The sequence below is a fragment of the Copadichromis virginalis genome, linkage group LG14 (genome assembly GCF_057382275.1).
Source record: "Copadichromis virginalis isolate Kocher_CV1m ecotype Utaka linkage group LG14, C_Virginalis_male_GT1.1, whole genome shotgun sequence".
Taxonomy (NCBI): domain Eukaryota; kingdom Metazoa; phylum Chordata; class Actinopteri; order Cichliformes; family Cichlidae; genus Copadichromis; species Copadichromis virginalis.
The window spans coordinates 26,357,215-26,378,175 of NC_140631.1; the positions used below are offsets into that span (position 1 = coordinate 26,357,215).

The 20,961-nt window shown below is 40.6% G+C and overlaps 2 protein-coding genes across 2 annotated transcripts in view; both read right to left on the reverse strand.

Moving 5' to 3' along the window:
* Window positions 1-600: 600 nt before the first annotated feature.
* Window positions 601-7,063, reverse strand: LOC146694077 (uncharacterized). Its single transcript, XM_085430158.1, has 6 exons — window positions 6,926-7,063; window positions 4,903-5,514; window positions 3,751-4,032; window positions 3,364-3,641; window positions 1,511-1,698; window positions 601-1,174 (listed from the first exon to the last, which is right to left on the reverse strand). Exons 2-6 carry the CDS (start codon window positions 5,510-5,512, stop codon window positions 871-873), a joined length of 1,662 nt encoding a protein of 553 aa, XP_085286284.1. The 5' UTR covers window positions 5,513-5,514; window positions 6,926-7,063; the 3' UTR covers window positions 601-870.
* A 2,919-nt stretch (window positions 7,064-9,982) lies between these two features.
* Window positions 9,983-20,961, reverse strand: part of ppp1r37 (protein phosphatase 1, regulatory subunit 37) — a 48,770-nt gene continuing 37,791 nt past the window's right edge. The window contains exons 9-13 of the mRNA XM_085430157.1: window positions 18,153-18,294; window positions 17,882-18,048; window positions 15,582-17,220; window positions 15,382-15,459; window positions 9,983-14,272 (exon numbers count right to left, since the gene is read on the reverse strand). Of these exons, the coding sequence (XP_085286283.1) occupies window positions 15,383-15,459; window positions 15,582-17,220; window positions 17,882-18,048; window positions 18,153-18,294 (2,025 nt within the window). The 3' untranslated portion in view covers window positions 9,983-14,272; window position 15,382. The remainder of the gene's footprint in view (window positions 14,273-15,381; window positions 15,460-15,581; window positions 17,221-17,881; window positions 18,049-18,152; window positions 18,295-20,961) is intronic.

The following is a 20,961-nucleotide window of genomic DNA, read 5'->3' on the forward strand; positions in this document are numbered from 1 at the left end:
TATAAAGGAGGAGACACACGGATTTCTCAAAGGTAAGCTGCATCATCACCGCTACAACAGAATCCAAACAGCCGACCGCTGATTATGGCTGTATTGCCTTTGGGTGTGTTGTGCTGAATAGAAATATTATTATATAGCATTCAAATTATAAATAAAAGACTAAAAATGAGAAATGCATAAAGCCTATTGATCAGATGATGTAAAGCGGTTTTAACAGCTGTAAACGGTTTCTAGAGGCATCTCAGGCACATCTCACACATAGCTGAACTCACCTCCTGCTCTTCTCTTCTTGCTTCATGGGACTTTGACTTAAACACAAGATATTTTTCAAGATCACAAAGATGTTTAGCAGGGATAAGAAGGACTCACATGGTTTACACTTACAGGAAATTTACCCATAAATGTTTGTTATTGTATTTTAGATTAACTCCAACTTTTCCACACAGTATCAAACTCGTGTAATGTTGCAAATATAGCATTTCACGATGAGTTATAGCTGTAGCCAAATTTTAATCGTAGAATGATATTTGGAGTGAACAATCTGGAGCAGTGAATCATTTTTATTACTTCTTACTCCTGTTTTAAAAAAAACAGAACATATTAGAATGAAGATTTGTTTTATTGTACAACTTGGAAACACTAACAGAGTTTTCAGGCACAAGTATGGCGACATAGGGGATTACAAAAAAAATCGAAACCATTTTACTACACACTGCATAAAATTTCTTGGAGTAGCACCACAAAACTTGAGACTGATATTGAGCTTATTCGGGTCATTTTATTTCCTCACATTTCACCATCTTCCCCTCTCCGTCATGAAATGAATGTGATGATTAATTTCTTTCCTCCGTGGTTATTCTTTGGTTATTGTCAGAGAAAAGTGTTCTCAATGATCAAAGTCTGAGGCTCTTCCTTTGTTTCTCCACTCGGTGGCGCCAGGAGGCTCTGGATCGACTCCTCTGGAGGAGAACAGCACATACTCCTGGCACAGGCCTTTCCGCAGGAAAGACTGCACGCCAGGGGAGGTGGTGGTGAGGGGTCCTCTCTGTGGATAACAGGAGAAGCTCCGTCCTCGCTGCCTAACGAGGTGGAATCAAACTCTGGTTGAACAGTGCAGCAGCTCACACCTGCACTTCGCAGCACTTTAGTGACTCCAGACATCATTTCAGCACACCTGCATACATGTGAAATGAACCTGCATCAATAAAATGTCGCATTTTGAATTTAGACAGATCATATTTATGATAGCCACTCAGCAGTGACAGTTAAAGTGAGACTGGTGGTCACATTTTGACCACCATGTTATTATTCTTTGACTCTATTAGAGTAACCTTGCATTATGCAAAGTTAGAAAAGGATCCTTATTTAACATAGAATGGAAATAGAATGCTAGAATAAAAACGTTTAGTTAGATATGTGCACAACAGCTCCTCTTTAAGTACATTCCCAACTAGATACTCAGTGCTGACTGTCAGAACACCACCGAAGAACAGAAACCTATTCGTCTCACCTGTGTGCTGGAAATCCCGTGTAGCAGTGCAGATGAACAGAGGCCACAATGAGGGATTCAGTTAACTGCCAGACGTGGAGGTCGTGCACAGCCTGCACTCCAGGCAAGCATGCAATCCTCCGCCCAAGATCAGTAACGCAAATATGTGGTGGTGTGGCCTGTTGTAGCAGCAGCCCATACCTGTACAACTACAGAGGGAAGCAAGAGTGAAAACAGAGGCCTGTACTACGAAACACACTTTGGAAGTGCCAGAAAGTGATTGGCAGCATTTGAAGTGTTGTCAGAGAATATGGAAAAGGGAAATAGCTGCAAACCTATAATATTATTATATATATCATATATAACCTTATTGTAAATCCTGTGGACTGCCCTCTATCAAAATATATATACATACATGTATATATATTCATACATATACATGGATATGGCACATAAAGAAAATGGATACAAATGTCAATAATAGACATTCAGTCAGACTTTTGCACAGAGAACCAGGATGGTCTAAAGTTTGTTTTTGTTTATTTGTGTTTGTTTTTTCACAAAAAAAGCACCTAAAGTGGAGTTTTTTCTGATGAAAAGCAGTAAAGAAAAAACAGTAAAAATGAAAATCAATAAAGACTCTTAGATACAAATGTAGTTTTTTTCCCCTGTTGGCTGCAACCAATTTTATTGTTCTATAAACCAGAATATCTGACTCTCAAACAGAGCAACTATTTGCGTCTGCTGACCTTATATCGAATTTATTAAGCCTACATTTGAATTATGTTTTTATATCTATTCCTGACTTGCTTGCAGACATTTAAACCACCAATTTAATGTGAAAAACTGTATTTTACACATTAATTTATTCAAATACTTGATTTTAATCCACCAGAATCTCTTGTCCATAACTGCATTATTTCCTTCCTGACTTCAAATTGGCTAAAACTTACTAATGCACTAAGTCTATACCTGTCTTACTTACCAAAGTGCTTAAAGCACAAGCATATTCTAACTGTACTTTTAATAATAAACTACTGTACACTGCTTTTCCTCTCACACACTCTCATAGTGTGGATTTACAGTTGTGTTGTTTTCAGTCCGCATTACGTGTTTAACCTCTTCATAGTTTTCCTGCAATATAATTTTATTTGTAAAATCAGTTGCTCTGCTGCCAGTTAACTAAGTAGATTATAGAAAGATACTCTGCTTGAGATGAACTCATCTGTCATGCCAGCTCTGTTCTAGGATGCCCTCTGGACCCAGTGGAGGTGGTGAGTGACAGGAGAATGGCGGCTAAGCTGTCATCCCTGTTGGACAACGTCTCCCACCCCATGCAGCAGACTGTGACAACACTGAGCAGCTCCTTCAGTGGGAGACTGCGGCACCCACGGTGTGGGACGGAGAGATTTCGCAGGTCTTTCCTCCCCACTGCTGTCAGACTCCACAACAAAGACTTTAACTGAACAAACACACACATCCACACATGTGCAATAACACTAAGTGCAATAATCTTTTCTGGCATCGTTGTATTTTTACTCAGTTGTATATAGCATTCGTATTCTATTTTTATCTTATTGTATATTTTTATTCTATTTTATTCTACTGTATATAGTATATTATTTTATTCTATTCTGTACAGTTGTGTACTGTATTTATTCTTATTGTATTCTAATTTTTGCGTCATAACTTTTGCACTGTCCACTTCCTGCTGTGACAAAACAAATTTCCCACGTGTGGGACTAATAAAGGTTATCTTATCTTATCTTATCTTATCTATTCTGGATGCAGACTAGAGGCCTGTCTCCAGACCTTTCAAATGATTACAACTTTAAGTGTGTAGTTTAGCATGACATAAACACACAGAGCGTAACCTGCGGTGCAGAGGTGGCAATCAGCATAATGACAGCCAGCAGAGAGAGGCCAGGATCCAGGTAAACCAGGAGGCAGCAGGCACCAGAGCTGTCGATGACCTCCGGGAGGATCAGTAGCATCACCAGACTGTTGATCAGGCCCAGAAGAGACGTAAAAACTCCCTGAGTGACAAAGATCAATGACAGGAGTCTGATGGGCCAGCGGTTGGTTGGAACCGGATTCTCAGTATGAGGTAATGACTTGCAGACGTCAGAGGTTTTAGACGCATTTTGACTCTCTGAAATAAGAGAAAAGAGCAAAACACATGCTTTGAAACTGTTGTTTGGGCTAAAACACAGGAACCTGAACAGAAAAAAAGTGGACAGTCTACAGAGCTGAAGTGTTACCATGATGTCCCGTGCAGGTGTTGTGTTCAGGATTCTCTGTGAAATCACTCTGACCCTTACAAGCCTTCGAATCTTCAGCACTGCTCGCTACTTTAAATCCAGGCGGGTGAACTTCTGGCTGTTGTTGCTGACTTTGGGCGTCAGTGTCAGGGATGCTGGAGGTTACCGGATTGCAGAGGACGAGCGCCTTGCTGTGGAGCATATCGTGCATAGCAGACTCAACTTTTGATACACTCGTGTCTTCGAATTCCTCTTGGCCCATGGATTGCTCCTCAGCCAAGACTGTGGGAGTGGAACACAGGAATGAAAAGCAAACATGGACACCATTTGATCTTCCTTACAGCTGAATATACACTGCATAGCTACATTAGAGTACATAGCTAATAATCCATTCCCAACGTCTACATGCACTTGGCCTAATCTAGCCATTAAAAAAAAGCTTTCTACTCTTCTATAAATTGATAATTATTTTTGAAAATCAACTATTGTGGCAGCCTTACCAAGATGTTACAAATACAACTAATTCTAGCAACCAAGGGTGCACCAATATATCTCTTTATCTGCTGAAGTAAAGTGAAATGTGTTGTAATCTACTGTGTCATTTGTAAGCAGCCACATTTAGTGTGAATGGGAACTTAGCCATGTCCAACCCCTTATTTCTTCATCATTTTAAGCCAATACATGCTGGCTGTAGCTTTATGTTTATTATACCGTCTAATCATTTCATTCCTCTTGTGTGATTCTCATTCTAGAAGTCTACTGAAGTATCTTTGCATGATTCACAGATCAAAATAATCTTTATTCCTCTTATATTGAAACTTGGCAGCAGCTCAGTTCATCTTCTGCATGAAACAAGCTGTTTTAGCTCTTTAATGCTTTAATACCTTTAAATCAGCAGCAAGTGGGCAGGGCGTCTGTGCTTGCAGCAGAGTACAGATATTAATATGTATGTGAGTGTAAAATATATAAGAAAAGAATATAAGAAAAAACAAGAGTGACTAAAAAAACAGATCTCAGGTCTGCGGTTTGAAGCTGTAAATCTGCAGGATTGGATCAATGCTTACCATCCCTGATGGTACAATGAGCCGAAGAGTTGTGTGCAGGTAAATAAATTAGCCCTTTACCTTCTTTCATTATTTTTTTGTGTGTTACCTTTTTGGTTAACTAGTAGGTGAGATCCAGTCTCTTCCTCGCCCACCCCGGTCTTCTTATGTCGCAGAAGATCACAGCTCAGCCCAAACACAAGCATCTTATAGAGCGTGCTGACTACTCCAACCACCACAAGCAGCTGGGGTTGATGCACTGGGTGTGGCTTCAGGAAAAAGTGGATAATTTCCATGGAGTATGAAATACATAAGGAGACCAGTAGGAGGGTAGAAATGAAAACCCTCACAACCTGAACCCTGCTGTTGTGGTAAGACAGACCGCAGTTTAGAGCTGCAGGGGAAATCTTTGGGGAGAAGGGCTGATGAGGGTTGACCACTGATGGTGTCTCATGGTTAGGCTGAGCAGTGACTGTCTGGCTACCAGCTGGAGGTTCAATGGAGGAAGCATGTGGAGAAGTAGAGGGCTCCAAAGCGGAGAGCGATGTTTTAATTGTGCTTGCAGTCTGAGGAAGAGGAAGAGCCAGGTGCATGAGGATGAAGAGCGTGTGGAAACCATCCACCAGGGTGATGAGAGACTTACACAGCTGACTGATGGCGATCTCGCACATCAGCAGCAGAATGGTCACTCCCAGCATGGACCAGTGTAACACCCGCATTCCTGCAATTAAGAGTACAGAAACATTCAAAACACTCAGAATCTGAGACCCCACTGTTTGCACTGAGGTCTAACATGAAGGGCGACAGTCACATAACACATGAACAGGTGACTATAACCACATGTTCTGGCATAATAATAAATAATAAGTGATGACCATTTATAGCTCAATTTAAGTGGAGATGTTTGTTGAAAAAACAGCATGTTAGCACTAACACCTGATACCAGCTACCAAGCACGGTGGTGGGAGTGTAAGGATTTGGATTTGTTTTGCAGCCACAGGGCCTGTGCACCTTGCAGCCATGCAACATGAACTCTTCTGTATGCAAAAATATCTTACAGTCAAATCTGAGGCCATCTGTCCGACAGCTAAAGCTCGGCTGAAATGGGATCATGCAACCGGGACAGTGATCCTAAGCTAAGCAGGAAATCTACAACAGAATGCCAAAAGAGCCAAGGTGTTGTAATGACCAGGTCAAAGTCAGAACCTCATCTGACTGAAAGGCTGTGGTAAGACTTTCAAGGCAGCCCACAAATCTCAGCGAACTGAAGCAAATAATGTGAGAGGATAAAGTCACAGGGATGAGATGTATGTACTTTCTCACAGGCCTAGATAGAGTCTTTTGAAAAACTTCTTTCTTAACAACATGTATGCAAACCATTTATGCATCCAATGGTTGAATGTGTTATTATTTTAAAGTCAAGAAAAAAAGGAGTGAGAGAGTGAAATTCATAAAAAAAATAATAACTTCAATAACTATTGAAATCCATCCATTCACTGATTTTCTCAACTGCTGATCCAGTTGAGGGCCATGGGAGAGCTGGAGCATATTTTTCAGCTATCATAGAGCAACAGGCAGGTTACACCCTGGAGAGTTCATCATCCACCGCAGGAGCTACAAACGGGTCAAATGTTTCACAAAAATGAACATTTCAGAGTTAAGAGCTGAATTCTATCCCTGAAGTCAGATTAAGTTTTGTCCTTGCCTGAAGAAACAAACTCAAAGAGCTACACTTTGTGTTGTGATGTTGCAAAAGCATCTGTTACACTCAAGGTCAGGATGTCAGCTGCATGAGCCCATACAATTCACACAATTCACCACATGCCTCTGTGCCGTCTGGTGCACTCATGACTTCTCAGCATACGCGCACTGATGATTGAATAAGTAGAACTCTTATACATGAAATGAAGCATTGCACCTTTTGAGGGCTTTTTGTTTGGTACTTTAAAAGTCATTTAAAGCCTTTTATTACTCTCGCGATTAAAATCTTGAGCTAAAGACGACTTTTTTTTTTTTTATAATTGCAGCAGTCTTGGTTTCAGAGAAACAACTTTTCAAACAAGAACACGTTTCAATCATGAAACCTACGACCAACTTTCCACAGCATGTCATATATTCTTAAGTTCATTTACCCCAGAAAAGTGGATGTCCCTCAGCCGGCACTAAAAGGTAAGTTGGACTCCTGGATGTGATCCGTGCAGCTGAAGCTGAAAAGTGTCATTCATGGTGCTCACCATCTCTCACTCTCTCTGTCCCACCACACTCCTCCTCTGCTGTAATCACAGTCATGTGAGCAGGGGAGGGTGTGGGTGGGATCATCCCTCGTTGGTGGGAGAAAATACGTTGAAAATACGTTCACACGGCCCACCCACTCTTCAGATACCCTCCAAGCAGATCAAGTGAAGCTTATTTGCACTAATTAAACCCTGATTGTGTTGTCAGGATTATATAATGCCATCATGAGGTGAGACCTTCTCAGCTCTGCCTTAAACTATTTAGGATACTGGCATCCAGTCAATATTATAGCTCCATTACCAATGGACTTGCTGCCTTCAGCTGGCCTGTCTAATTATAGTGGGAATCAGGGTATAACACTCTATTATAATTTGGAATAAACTAAATACTAAACACTCTCTAAGCCCCCTACTGGTAATAAAATGTTCATTCAGATATTCATTCAAGTATTTGCAGTATATGTACTGATTATTTCATCGTCTATTTCTTGAAATATTTATCAAAGGAGGCAGAAATATCATATTTACTGGGATTCGCATATTCTTATATTTATTCTATATATTCATACATACGATCTACAGCACATTTGTGGGGAGAAACGTTCATGCTTCGATGTCAAATCTAAGCTCATGTGAGGCTGTATGTTTGCCAGCTCAGTTTGTGTCAATGGGCCAAAATTTGATGAGTGAATTCCTAATGCTTTGTTCCACAGGCAGAAGGGTCAACAAAAAGTCAATGTTCAGATCACACATAAGAGTTTTCTCCATAAGAAGGCGAGTACTTTAGTGTATTTGCAGTAATTTAAGTTTAATCAAGAATCGTTTTAAAATCTTTCCTTTTTAAAAAAAAAAAAATTCCTTAGCCCCTGTGAGCTCGGTGGATGTGCTGCACCCTCTCTGTCCCCCTCTCATGATCCTACTATGACGCTGCAGTCCCATCGGTCCCTGCTCCTTAGTGTCAGCGTGAGGGGGGTTGTTTCAGTCCACTGGACTGTGGATCAACAGGCCAGATAGGGGCTGACACCACAGATAAATCCCTACTGTTTCACCAGCATGCCAGCACATTCCTGAGGCACAGCTAAACCCAAGGAAAGACCCAGCGAGGAAGCATTTGATCACTTGTCGCTGTCCCGAAACAGAAAGAGGGAGCCATAAAGTTTGAAATATGGCCTGTTATACCAATTTCCCCCACCTCTGTTTTTTTTTTATTCTGGGACTGTGAATCAAAGCTTAAAATCTTTACACTGACCCTGCAGCCCCTCTAGAGGTTTTATCTCTTCCAGCAATCTAAAAATAAAACTCTGACACATATTTCTATATAATTGCTTAAACATCAAAGAGTCATCAAGCAACCCCAAAGGACATGCCGTTCTTTAAAACACCTGTGCCTGTCTGGGTCTAAATGATTAATTATTCATTTCTGGTTGAGTTCATGTTAGTGGTGGGGAAACATGGTTAGGTTGTATTTTTTCTTCTTCACAGAGGGTTGGCATCCTACTTAAGAAAGGATAAGGCACCCTTGTTAACTATCTCACATTAACAGTTAATCGAGATCACATTAGTCATTTTAAATATGCTCAATAGCATTTCTGCACTCTGTGACTTTCTTTTGGCCCTCCTTCTCGGGCCTGTTGCCTGAGAAAATCCAAGGCTGTCCCATAAGTCTTTTGAATTTTCGAGATAGTTGTACATAACTAAATGTGATGGCTAAAAAGACAACAACAAAAAAAGCCACCTTTAGCCTATGTGCAGCAATTACATGCTCACTAAATAAAATAGTCTGGATGGCAACTAAAATGCTTCAGTTGGGAATGTTAAAGGAAATGTTTTAGTATTAGATCCAGTTCAGCTAGTTTTGGTTTAGCTTTAGCTCAAAGCTCACAACAAACTCCATAGATGCCAGCTAAAACAATAAGCTTGTTCAAACATACAGATTCAAGAATTAATACATTTCAGTGGTGAACTTGGTATAATTATCAGATCAAACTGCATCTTATTTATTGATGAAAAATAAATATTTAGGTATCATTGGTATCATAGCCAGTACAATATGTTGTTTTTAGAGGTGTTTAGGTGATATCTGAGAGTTCATTGGATATAATACAAATACTGTGCTAGTATAAACATATATCCATGAAAACTACATCCAGCTTTTTCTGAGGTGGTCTTGACCAAAGAAATTCCTCTCATCTGCCAACTTAGACTAAATAAACAAATCAAATCCTGGATGGATGCCAACAGGAGGAAACCAAAAACGGAGATGCACTCTTGAAATCACACTTCATTTTAATATTGATTAAGAGAACACTGAAAGAAAGGGGAAGCTCACTGATCTGGCCCACTTAATATTAAAGTGAGCCATATGAGGCCCTCGATGTAAAAAGAATTTGACAACAAGACTAAGCACAGTAAGAATCCAAATAACACAGATGAGCTCTGTGTGATAGACAAATTTTGATCAAAGAATTACATAAAGAATTTTAACATCACGACCCTACGATATATAGCTGACACTCAGAAAATTATTCATGCTTTTATTTCCTCTTAGTTCGATTTCGGTAAAGGCCTTGTATGTCAGAAAAAAAGTCATAGCTTCCAAGTGAGCAGCTGCTGTCTCAAGAATTTAGCTCTGTTTAATCCAGCGTCCCTGTGTGCACATGAAAAGCAATTTCCTTTGAATCGTTCTTCACTAGAAGAAAATCTGCGTCCAGTTAATATTTATTAAACCACATACCTGGTCCTGCTCCTTGCTGTGGGCAGTTATCAGCTTTTTCTACTTGAGGAAATTAAACGTCGGTGGAGAGATTCAAGAAAACTTCACACTGATGAACTTTTCAGCCATCTGCCCCGAGGTCCACAATCACATGCCTCGTACCAGCGTGGAGATAAACAAGCCTCAGGTGCTTTTCGAGCCATATGATAAGTCACAAAAGAAGAAAACGCAGGAGGCCAACAGAACATTAGGAATGTTTTATTTCAACGAGAATTTCCCCACGGATGCAACAAAACCAAAACTCTGTGCAGCAACAGTGTCACACAGTTTGTGTCCCGAGATGTAAGAGTCCAGACTGAGAAGAAAATCCTCCAAATCTACACCGAACGTGATTACACTACACTGACTGCAGGGCAGGTTTGGGTGGGTGATTACAGGCACTGATGACAGGAAGGACGTTTTGTGGCATCACAGATAACTGTTGCAATCGGTGAACACAGAAGAAAACTGAAGATTGAATGAATGTAGGCCTGTGGTTCCAAACTTGAGGGCTAACATTAAAATATATTTCTTTTCTTCTTAAATAATCGAGTAGTTTGGTGTCTGGCCTCTGGAAAATGACATAATTAAAAATGAATTAATAATAACAAACCAGCTGAGTGGTCAGAGCATCGCCCCTTACAGCAGTTGAAGTAAAGGAAAGATCACAGTTTCTGTTTACAACTGTAAAAGTTTACAAACATGAAAAACAAAAAAATAGTGATTCAAAATGCAAAGATGAGCCATTTCTGGTACTTTCTTCAGCATTTCAGGATTCATAATGTAACTTTGAAAACAAAAAACAAAGAAACTCTGTGACATTTACTTGAAACTTGCACCACTTTGGGGCCTCTTCTCAATTTTCTCTCATTCTTATATAATTGGGCGGGGTGGATTTGTGTGGTCAAGAATTTGTATAGTAAAACATACAGAGCAGAGCTCCCATCGTTCTCCACACCTTCACTCCAGGACAGCCTACTACACCCTAGAGGGATGAGTCGGTTCACACTGGGGAATAGTTTCAGGAGAGGGAAGTGTTTCTCCTGGAATCTCTGTGGTGTTCTAATAATAACGCCATGACTTCTTTTTGTTTTATACTTAATTTCAAAGGCATGAAATAGAAATGACCATAGGACAGGAGGGAGAGAGAAACAAGGATCTTAAGGAACAAAAGAAGGTAGCTAAAACATGCTTTTCTCCTTTTTCTGAAGCCAACTTTAAATTTAAAGGCTGTGAAACCCTGGTGCAGAGAAATGGGACACTTGTTTATTTTCCATCAGCCTGCTATGAAATTTGACTGACGATAAATCCAAACGAGTCCCCTGGTGCCAGTTGGTAAATGCTAGGAAACAGCCTCATTATTCACAAAATGAAACATGCAAATATTTAGCAAAGAATAAAAATAAATGAATAAATGTTGAACAGGTGGACAGAGTATAAAGATTTTCACACTTATTGATGTCTTCATGGAGTTTTTGTAATGCTACTTTTAGCAACTTCCTTATTGACAATCGGTCACCACAGCAGGCAGCACGTTTGATTTGATAGATTTATTTATGTAGGTGCCAGGTGCACTTCTTGACATCACCACAGAGGGATTTGTATCTCCTCCCCAGGATCCTTCTCCATTGTGAAGCGAATGAATAAACCACTGCAGTATTGAGCCACCAGAAATACAACGATAAAGTCAGCTTTCAAAAAACACCTTAATTTCAAATCTTTTCTTACGATTGAGAGAATATGTGAAGACCTGAAACTAACAGTATACTCTCATTACATCAGCCAAACATGTCCTATAAAGAGTAAAATGCATGGATGTGTCAGTGCGTTTGGTCACACAGTATTTTAGTCCTGGTCAAGTTCTTAACATGGGGATCTTTGCTCAATAAGTTGCTATGGTCTACTGTAAAATTGTCTTATCTGAAAACAAATAAATTAAGCATCCAAAGCAAAAAGCAGAGGACTGTCTTAAGATCTTTCATTTTTGGAGCGTCTTCAGGTTGGGTATCACTGGTCTAAAGTGACTCAAATGTAGAGATGTCTCATGTATAAGTCCGATTTCTGTTAGTTGGAGCAAAAGGTGTGTGTGTGTGTGTGTGTGTGTGTGTGTGTTGGTGGTTGTTAATCAGAATTTGAGAACAGCCTGACAAGCTTGAAAAGTGTGCATGCAACTTGAAACTATGTGTAAAAAACAAAAACGAAAACCACATTAATGACACAGCATCCGACGTTCAAGTAACATCGTTATCAGTGACAGGCTTTGGTTTAACGTGCCTGCGAGGAGCCGCTCAGCAGTGCAGAAAACAAGCCAAAAAGAACAAAAGAGCAACAGCACATTTCTTTCCTTTCAGAGGAGCCGTAATCATGTCAGTGCTGCTTGCTGCACTTCTTAACACCATTTTAATTGCCGTTACTGCAACATATTGAGCCTGGTCTGTTATTACATTATTTGTAACCCAAAACTTCATCCAAATCATTCTTGCTGTCATTCATGCATTCGTGTGCAGCTCCAAGTGGAGTATTTTCCATTGAAACATACATTCAGTCATATTATTAGTTATTACATGCATTTATTTGAGGAACAAATTTTGCCATACATAACTTTGTGATTACCAGCACAGTTTAATTAAGTTAACAAATTATTCTTTAAAAAAAAGAAAAATCTAAAATTAAAGCATTACAAACAGTGGGAGCAAACTATCGTTTGGGTGTAGAAGAGCAGGAAGGTTGAATGCTGCTCCGTCGGCAGGAAAAGAAATCCAACCTGCCGGTATCTGCTTCAGGGAGGAATTATCAAAGTAGAGATACCGTCTAACTGCCCTGCTCTGAAAAACTATGGTCAGGAGTTGGATTTTTACAGACATCAGCACGTGATTCTGCTCAGACTGTGATCTCCTTTGGGCCTGTGGGGAAACAGCCATCACTGCCCCCTTGTGGCCACAGATTCACACAGCAGCGCAGCTTTAAAATATGTTGCCTCTTATGCCCACCGCTTCTTTGTTTTGCTGTTACCGTTTCTAATCATTCAATCTTATTTACCCTTCCTCTCATTTTTATTAGAGCCCCTCCCCCCTCAAAAAACAAAAGAAAAACTAAATATTTCCCCTAGTGTGATATGATATATACATCAAAAACTTTAAAGCAAACCCCTAATCAGAAGAAAGGAAAGGAAAATGGGGGGGGGGTGGGGGTCAAATAAATCAGAGGGCTCATAAAATAAATATAAAGTAATTGATTTCTCAAAACAGCCAAACAAAAAACCTGGACACCTGCCCCCTTAGGAAAAAAATCAAAACAACACTGAATCTGAAGTGGTGAGACTGAAGGCAACATGATGAGGAGGGAGAACATAGGGGAGAGATGGCACGAAGTGCCAGTGGAAGACTGAGGGACCGGAGGAAAAGAGCGGGGAGATGACGACTGAGACCAGGCTGTTTTTCCTTACACTTTCACACAACAAAGATCAATCGAATAAAGCAATCACTGAGCTGCAGAGAATCAAAGGAAAAACTGATTTTTGCCCCGTATCGCCCAGAAATAAATCAACCAAAATCAGACGTATACATTTCTGATATTCACTAAAGTTTTCTTTTCTTTTCAGCGGGGAACAAATCACCGACTCGGTGAACTCTAAAAAGCATTTTTATTGTAGCAGAAGCGAGCGGGAGACGGTTGCAGCTCCTCCGCGTCAGATCTGAAAGGTCTGAGCGGTGGTGGGAACGCCGATTCCTGAGGGGCCAAAGTGAGTACAGGAGGAGAAAACAAACAGGAGAGGTCACTTTGGCAGAAGTCCCTTAGAGTTTAAAGGAGGGAGTGGGAGACACGCACACAGAAAATGTTGACACTTAAACAGACACGTTAACAACTTCAGCTTCTGTGGATATAAAAGCCTTAAAGAGCGACCTACTCCAACCTCAAGTGTTTAAGCCAGCAGGTCTGATGGGCAGGGTCTACCACTGTTCTTTTGTCTTCTGTCACTTCACATCATCTGTTATTGTCTTTGTGTATGTATGTTACAAAAAATCCTTTTAATTACTATTTTTTTTTTTTTAATCATTGTGGAGACCTACAGAAGAGCGCAAGGAGCTGTGAGGAAGGTCCGTCTTTGGTTAGTGTTTCATCCTCTCTCTTTTGTCCCCACACTTCTCTTCATGTAAAGATTGCGGCTGACAAAATGTAGTGACAACAGGTTGAACTTTATTTCTCTCCCCCTCATTTCGCATATTCAATGTGCATGTGTGTTTCAGTGGTTGGGTGTAGTGTGGATGTGGAGGGTCTCCTTATGTCACAACTGAGCTCCACAGGCAAATCTTGCCCTTCAAGTCTTTTCCATTATTTGTTTGTATCTTCCTGTACAGAGCTGCGAGTTTAACACTGGGTCTTCTGTCCTTTATGAGAATGCTGTGTTGGAGGTTATGACAAAAACTTGAAGGGCAACCAGTCACGTAGCAAAGCCAGACAACTTATGCTGTTTTCACCTGTCCCGACAGTCCCTGTGGAAGCAGGAGAGAGGAGATAAACGTTTTAGAAACTGAACTTTGATCCGAACCACGTTTAAATATTTCATTAACCACACCATGAAGCTGTATTCATGTACACACCAGAAAATGGTCCATTTCACAATCATTTGCACTACAGAATATACTCTTTGTGGTTCAGTGGAGGAAATGTGAGCAAGATATACTTGTATATAAATCCACTTGGCCTTCACATATCAGCACAATCCAGCACCCCACACACACACACACACTCTTACTACCAGTGAGCTGGCAGGCTAATGTCTGACTACAGAGCTGCCCCTCTGTTACACAAGTGTTTGAAAAGCTGCAGAGCATGTATGAAAACATCTTAACACTTCTCTTTGATACAAGCATTGCAACTAGTATGTATCATTTGTTTCTAGGCTACATGGATGATGACATTTAACACCTATTGTTTGCCCTATATAAGATCTGATTTATGACTGGATGTTATTGGTCATATGAGATTTAAGATTGTGCTGTTTCATTGTCTGATGAAGAGCAGACACTTGTGTTTTGCATCATTAATGTCATTATCTGCACATTTGGTCATTTTATTGCGTTTTAAGTTGTGAGAAATAAACTGTAAACTGAAATATTAAAAGAGCAGAAGCAGAAAACACAAAGTGCCTTTTCTGTCATTTTCGTGCTGTTTTTCTACCAGAAGGAGAATGTGCATAGAACGTGCTACATATTAGCACCAGCTTAACACTTTCCAGAAGCAGGTTCTGTAGCATTTTCTGCAAAGGGTTCTCACGTTATGGTTGGTCTTCATCAGTTGCATACTTTAGAGAATAAGGCTCGAACAAGTACACAAATATTTGTTTTCTAGCCACTAGAGCCGGATGAAGTCTCATGAAGGGCAGCTTTGAAATCCGGCCAATCAGAACTGACTGGGCTCTTTAGGTTTAAAGTAACTGAGGCTGACATGAGGGGCTGTTAGAGGGCAGGCAGAGACTCGTGTTTATTTGCTGATTAGCACAAACAGGAATTATGTTTTTTTTATAAGTTATAATGCAACAAAGTAGTATTGCTTCAAGCACACTCTGCAGCAGATTAATAGTGTGATAAATGCTCTATACCTCACGGTGCATCTCTCCCAGTCTCCAAACTGGCTTCCAGCAGCAGTTCCTCCAGGTCCTGTCCACAGCTGACACTCACTACACGAGTGACACATAAGAGACTTTAAAACAACCTTTCCACAACAACAACAACAACAAAAAAAATCTACTGAATGCGACCTGATTTAAAAAACATGACATCAGTGTTCACACATTCTCACCGTGCTCCATCACACAGCTGCCAGGCTTGGGGCTTTCAGTGTCGAGAAGATGGAGGGAGAACTCAGGTTTCAGGCCATTGGGCAGAGCAGCACCGAGCACCTCCCCTTCTAGAGCCTCAGCAAAACTCTCTCCCTCGTCTGCAGAGCTCTCGTCAGCCGATTCCTCCCTTTCAACCGGTGGATTTATTTGAGTGATGGCTTCAGGCCAAGATGAGGTGGGGTTAGGACTTTGTGTTGCATCTCCTGTTTGAGGATTTGACTCCTGTGCTCCACCCTGAGTGAGAGCTGGTGCCTGCAGATCAGTGTGGACAGAGGGGAAAGACTCTGCTTCCTGTTCATGTGCCTCTGGTTGTTGCTTTGGCCTTGGCTCCTCTTGGTTTGGCTGTTCTGTCTCTGCTAAACTGAGTTTTTCATTTTCTGGTAAGCTGACTAATATTTCCTGCTTCTCTTTCTGTAGAAGCGTCTCCTGTGTTTGGTGTGGTAAGCAGGCCTCCTCTGCCGCAGTTACTACATCATTTGGTAGCTGTTGCAGTCCAGATGTTAACAGTTCCTGCTGTGTAGGTAAACTAGTCTGGGGTGGATTCAGTTCCTCTGACTGTTCACGCTCTCGGGGTATCACCTGCCAATCATTTCCTACAGGACCTTTCGCCTCCTCTTCCTTTTTGTTTCCTTCTACACAAAGAGGCTCAGGTTGGGGGCTTTTAGGGCTCTCTGTTACCTGGTCTGATGAGGAATTTAAAGGCGGAGCTGGTGACTGTAGACTTGGATCTGTGTTTTCAGTTGTAGACTGTGGCTCTAGTTTACAGGTCTGTGGAGTATTTAATGCTAAAGGACTCTGCTCTGTCATTTTAGAGTCTGTCAAAAGAGCAGGTGAGTTCTCCTTCATTTCCTCCTGTGTCAGTTGGGTTTGTGTAGGTGTCTGAATTGTACACAGGGGTTGTGTCTGCTGTGTTGTGTCTGCAGGAGTCTTTGAGGGCTCTTTAGACTGGCTGGGAACAGCAGGCACACTTAACTGGAGCTGATGCTGTTCAGGGGGGCTCTCCACCCGGGTCACCATGAAAATCTTATGACCCCTCCCAGGGCTTGAGACGGATATGCAACGTCCAGGAGATGGAGGTGTGCCCGGAGGAGCTGTAGATTCTGTGACGGTGACAGAAATTACGCTTGACCCTTTGGACGGTGAGGCTGAGGATGTATGTGAGGCACTGAGTTGAGACTGTGCGACCCCTGGATGGGTATGAGTAGCAGTCTGGTTTGAGAGAGTGGAGGAGTTTGAAGTGGAAGATTTTGTTACCACCTCGCTTTCCTCCTCGTCCTCAGTGTCAGAGTCAGACTCCAGATGAGTCTGGGGAACATCTGAGTCAGAGCTCGCTCCTGACTGCCTGCTTGTCTGCGTTTCATTTCCTGCCGTTTCATCGTCTTTATCCTCTACGTCACCTCTCTCCTCTGATGCTGATTCATGCTCCTCCTCTTCCTCCTCCTCTTCTTGCTCTTGCTCTGTGGCAATTTCAGCCATAGAGGCAGACTGCTTCATCTTCTGCTCATTATCCTCTTTTTCTTTAGCAAGGATGAAATTCCTCTTACAACCATTCTGGATCTCAGCCAGCAGGGCACGCTGTGTCTCAATAAAGCTCTTTACCTAAGAGACAAAAAAATCAAAAAATACAAAAAACACATTTCTAATATGCAAAACAGTCACTGTAACAGGGCCTTACTTCTTTCATTTGTTTTAGCAAGAAGTATGTTCTTTCACAACACAATCTTTTTTTTTTTTTTTTAAAGGATGGCATCGTGCTGGCATAACAGATGGAGAAGATCATAAGTACCTCTCCCCAGAAAAAAGACGATTGTACTTTTGTTGGGGATTAACTAACAACTGAGATCTGTTGCCTATTGGGTATTTATCAGAGCAGTGCACATATCATATCATAATATCAGCATGGCTCATCAATTTCTTTTACAGTTTTTGGACAGGAGAAGTATTTGGCACCGTCCAACAAGCCACACTAAGCTATACCTAAACTGTAAATACCTGTATTAGGTTTTGGTCTTCTCACTGGAATTGCTGAAAATGAGTCATTTTATATACACTGAAAACATCACCTCCTCTCCTTATGAAGTTAAGGGGGCTTCGAAATCCAGGGAAAATATTGGCAAAGTACAAAGGCACCTAATTTCAACCCAACAAACACATTTGTACACAGCTGAAATGGGATAATGCTGCAGAAATATTTGGACTATGTTCAACCATCTCCTTCCTGTCCTCTCTACCCTTTACCATTTCTTATTCACATACTCACAGTTTCTTTCTTGGGCTCCCGGTCAAGGTCGAGACGCAGCAGAGAGGTGTTAACCTTCAGGGCAAGAGACAGGGCCATGAGGCCACCTGTTTTAATCTCATTCTCTCGAAGGTCCAGGCGCAGCAGTCTGGGGCTCTCAGCAATGAATTCGGCCACAGCCACAGCTCCTAGAGCACACAACAACAGGAGGCCAGTCAAAAATGCCAAAATCCAACACACACGCACACACCAGAAAAAACTACAGCTGAGGAACAAATACATCATTTCCTACCTTCACAGGACAGCTTGGTGGAAGCAAGGCCCAGCCTGAGCACAGAGCGGTTGGCGATCAGCCCGTCTTTCAGCTTGTGGACTCCTTCGTTACCCACCGAATTATGGCCGAGGTTCAGAGTCTCCAGACTCTGTGTGCATGGCTGAGAGGAACAATATTTAAATTACAAGTGGAAATAATAATGAATAACATAATCACAGTGTTTTGCTGTGTTTTTTAACAGTACAGGAATAAGTACAGAAGTACAGTACAGAATGTCTATTCTTATTTAATACACTTAATGTACAGAATTCACCTGCTTGCTGCATACATGCTACATACATGCACATTCACATAATGTACATAATATATAATGTTCTTCCTCTCTCCCCCCTTTTGCACAAGTTTAGGAGCGTGTCAGGTTACATTTCACAGTGTGTTATACTTGTATAACTACGCATGTGATGAATAAAGAACCTTGAACTTGAATAAGCTTTGTACATCTAGTGTAATTTTAGAAATGTCAAAAAATAAGCAACGTTGTACTTTATGCAGGATTCAATGCCTACATGAAGTGTTTACAGAAAGTCATTCTCTTTAAGTATCATTGAGATTTGTTTTAAAGGTCTCATCCCCAAGTAGGCAGTTTTGATATTACTTACTATTTACTCATCCATTAAGAGTATTTATTAAGATCATTCCTGTTAGCTAGTGCTAAAACGTCAAATGCCCATTTAAATGAGTGAGCACCAAGCCGTGCTGCTTTTACATTTTTGGGCAACATTATCATTTCATAACATTTTAGCAGCCAAGTAAACTGTGGTCAAATCCAGGGCTGTGAATGATTAGCCAAAACAATCAAAGGTTCTTTTTTACCTGTGAGAATTGAAATTTTAGGACATTTTGTTTGAACAAAACAAACAAACAAAAACAAAAACCAACAGACACATTTATTGGAAAAATCTCAGAAATACTGGTTTAAGTAATCGAAAGGCAAAGACCACCACAGGTTATAAAAATAAGTGAATCCCTCTTATAATTATTAACATGTGTGGTTTAAGCATAGTTATCTGCCACATTAGGTTTGATGATAAATTTTTAACCCATTTTACATTATTGCATTTCCTTTTCATGTAGCTTAAAGTAAATCCTGTTTTTATCTAAAAAAGTTTGCTTACAATAACAATTTGTTGAAAAGTTGTCTCACAATGCAATCACACTGAACCTAAGAATCAAATAAAACCGATGGCTTTATGTACAAGATACAGGTATGGGTCTATGTAACAAATACAGTAACTGTGATATATACAAATCAGGGCCATTGCACCTCCTGTGGGCCCAAGTTCCAAAATTCCAGGCTTCAGAAAATGTAGCCAGTTGGCCAATGACACCACTGGTGCAAGAAGCTTTAAACAGAGCTGCACACTCTACTGTATGCAATGGAAAACAGCACTTGTCTCCAATAAGATATCCTTATTTTGGACTTATCAAACAGTGTCATGTAATGCAAGTTGCCTTTTTGTCCACATAACAAACACGTCCACTTTAAAGACCATTAACATTGAACCTCAGTTTGATAAAGCATGAAACCTGGATGTTGTCATTCTGATGCTGCCAGTTACGTGGGTCCAGAAGGAAGCGTCTCTATGGCTACGGTAGCTTTTATGTATCACATGATGGGAGCTGGCTATTAAAATGAAATTCAAAAACTACATCATAGGTTAAAAATGACAAACAGTGAAGCGTAACTGCAGCCCTGCCCATAATGAACATAACTACACCAAGTCAACAAAATTAACCAAATCTCATTAATCACCATCAATAAACTGGAAGTAATGAGATCAACAAATGTACTGCAGTGGATTCATGCAGTCATTTATGTTATGTTAGTTTTTTCTTTTTTAATATACCCAATGGTTTGCAACAAGACCTCTGACCACTACATACAAACAGAAAAAAGGCAGTTATCTGTCCTTGACAAGGCTGAAGATGGAATGACTCATCAGAGTCTGTAGTACTAACACAATAAAAAGATGGAAGGAAAGGACACTGAGAGGAACAGATAATGACATTCAATCCCTCAATGACAGATGTGCGACTTCAGCAATGGATTATCTGTAACTAACCACTATGAATTTATTCCAGGTTGAACTGGAAATGGCACGACCAGGACATGAGATCACATTATTCACTTAGTGAAATACGTCAACACAAAATGTCAGGTGTATTAATGACAAGTTTATGCGGAAATGTCCAGTCAAATCAGACGTCATAGCACCTGTTTGCACAGCACACTAACACACCAGCTACACACCTGTCTAAAGTAATTGAACAGCAGTTTCCAAAAGGATATGCAAGTATGAATGCCCATGAGGAAAATAAACAGAGTTCTAAGTCTTATTTGTCCAGACATTAAGGAGTGTGAAACATAGCCTGTGCAACCTGAGGAGAAACTGGAAACCCCCAACCTTGCTACGTCTGCTTCAAGCAGGGTCCTGGATGTGACTCACCATTATTCCAGTAAAGATGACATGCTTTATGGGTAAAATGTATTACAATAATTAAATTACAGTCATAAACATTGACTGAGGTAGAATTAAAATGTGCACATGTGCAGGAAAGTGAGCCCTAGCTGGGGGTGGAATATCCTAGCAGGATATTAAGAAACGAAGAAATAAATAGCAGACTTCTATTCGGATCACTTATCTGACAGAGTTTAAAAAAAAAAAAAAAAAATTGCCTTCCAGGTGCTTTTTTCTTTTCTTCTTTTTCTAAGTTTACACACATAGGCTGTTAAAACCTTCAATCAATGTGCCTGACTTCACTGTGA

Bases quoted from the DNA above. Each gene is read 5' to 3' on its own strand.
- LOC146694077 (XM_085430158.1), bottom strand. From the start codon at position 5,512: ATGCGGGTGTTACACTGGTCCATGCTGGGAGTGACCATTCTGCTGCTG. The intron at 1,699-3,363 runs GTTACGCTCTGT...TTCCCTCTGTAG, and splicing joins TTGCCACCTCTGCACCGCAG to TTGTACAGGTATGGGCTGCT. The intron at 1,175-1,510 runs GTGAGACGAATA...ACATGTATGCAG, and splicing joins ACGGGATTTCCAGCACACAG to GTGTGCTGAAATGATGTCTG.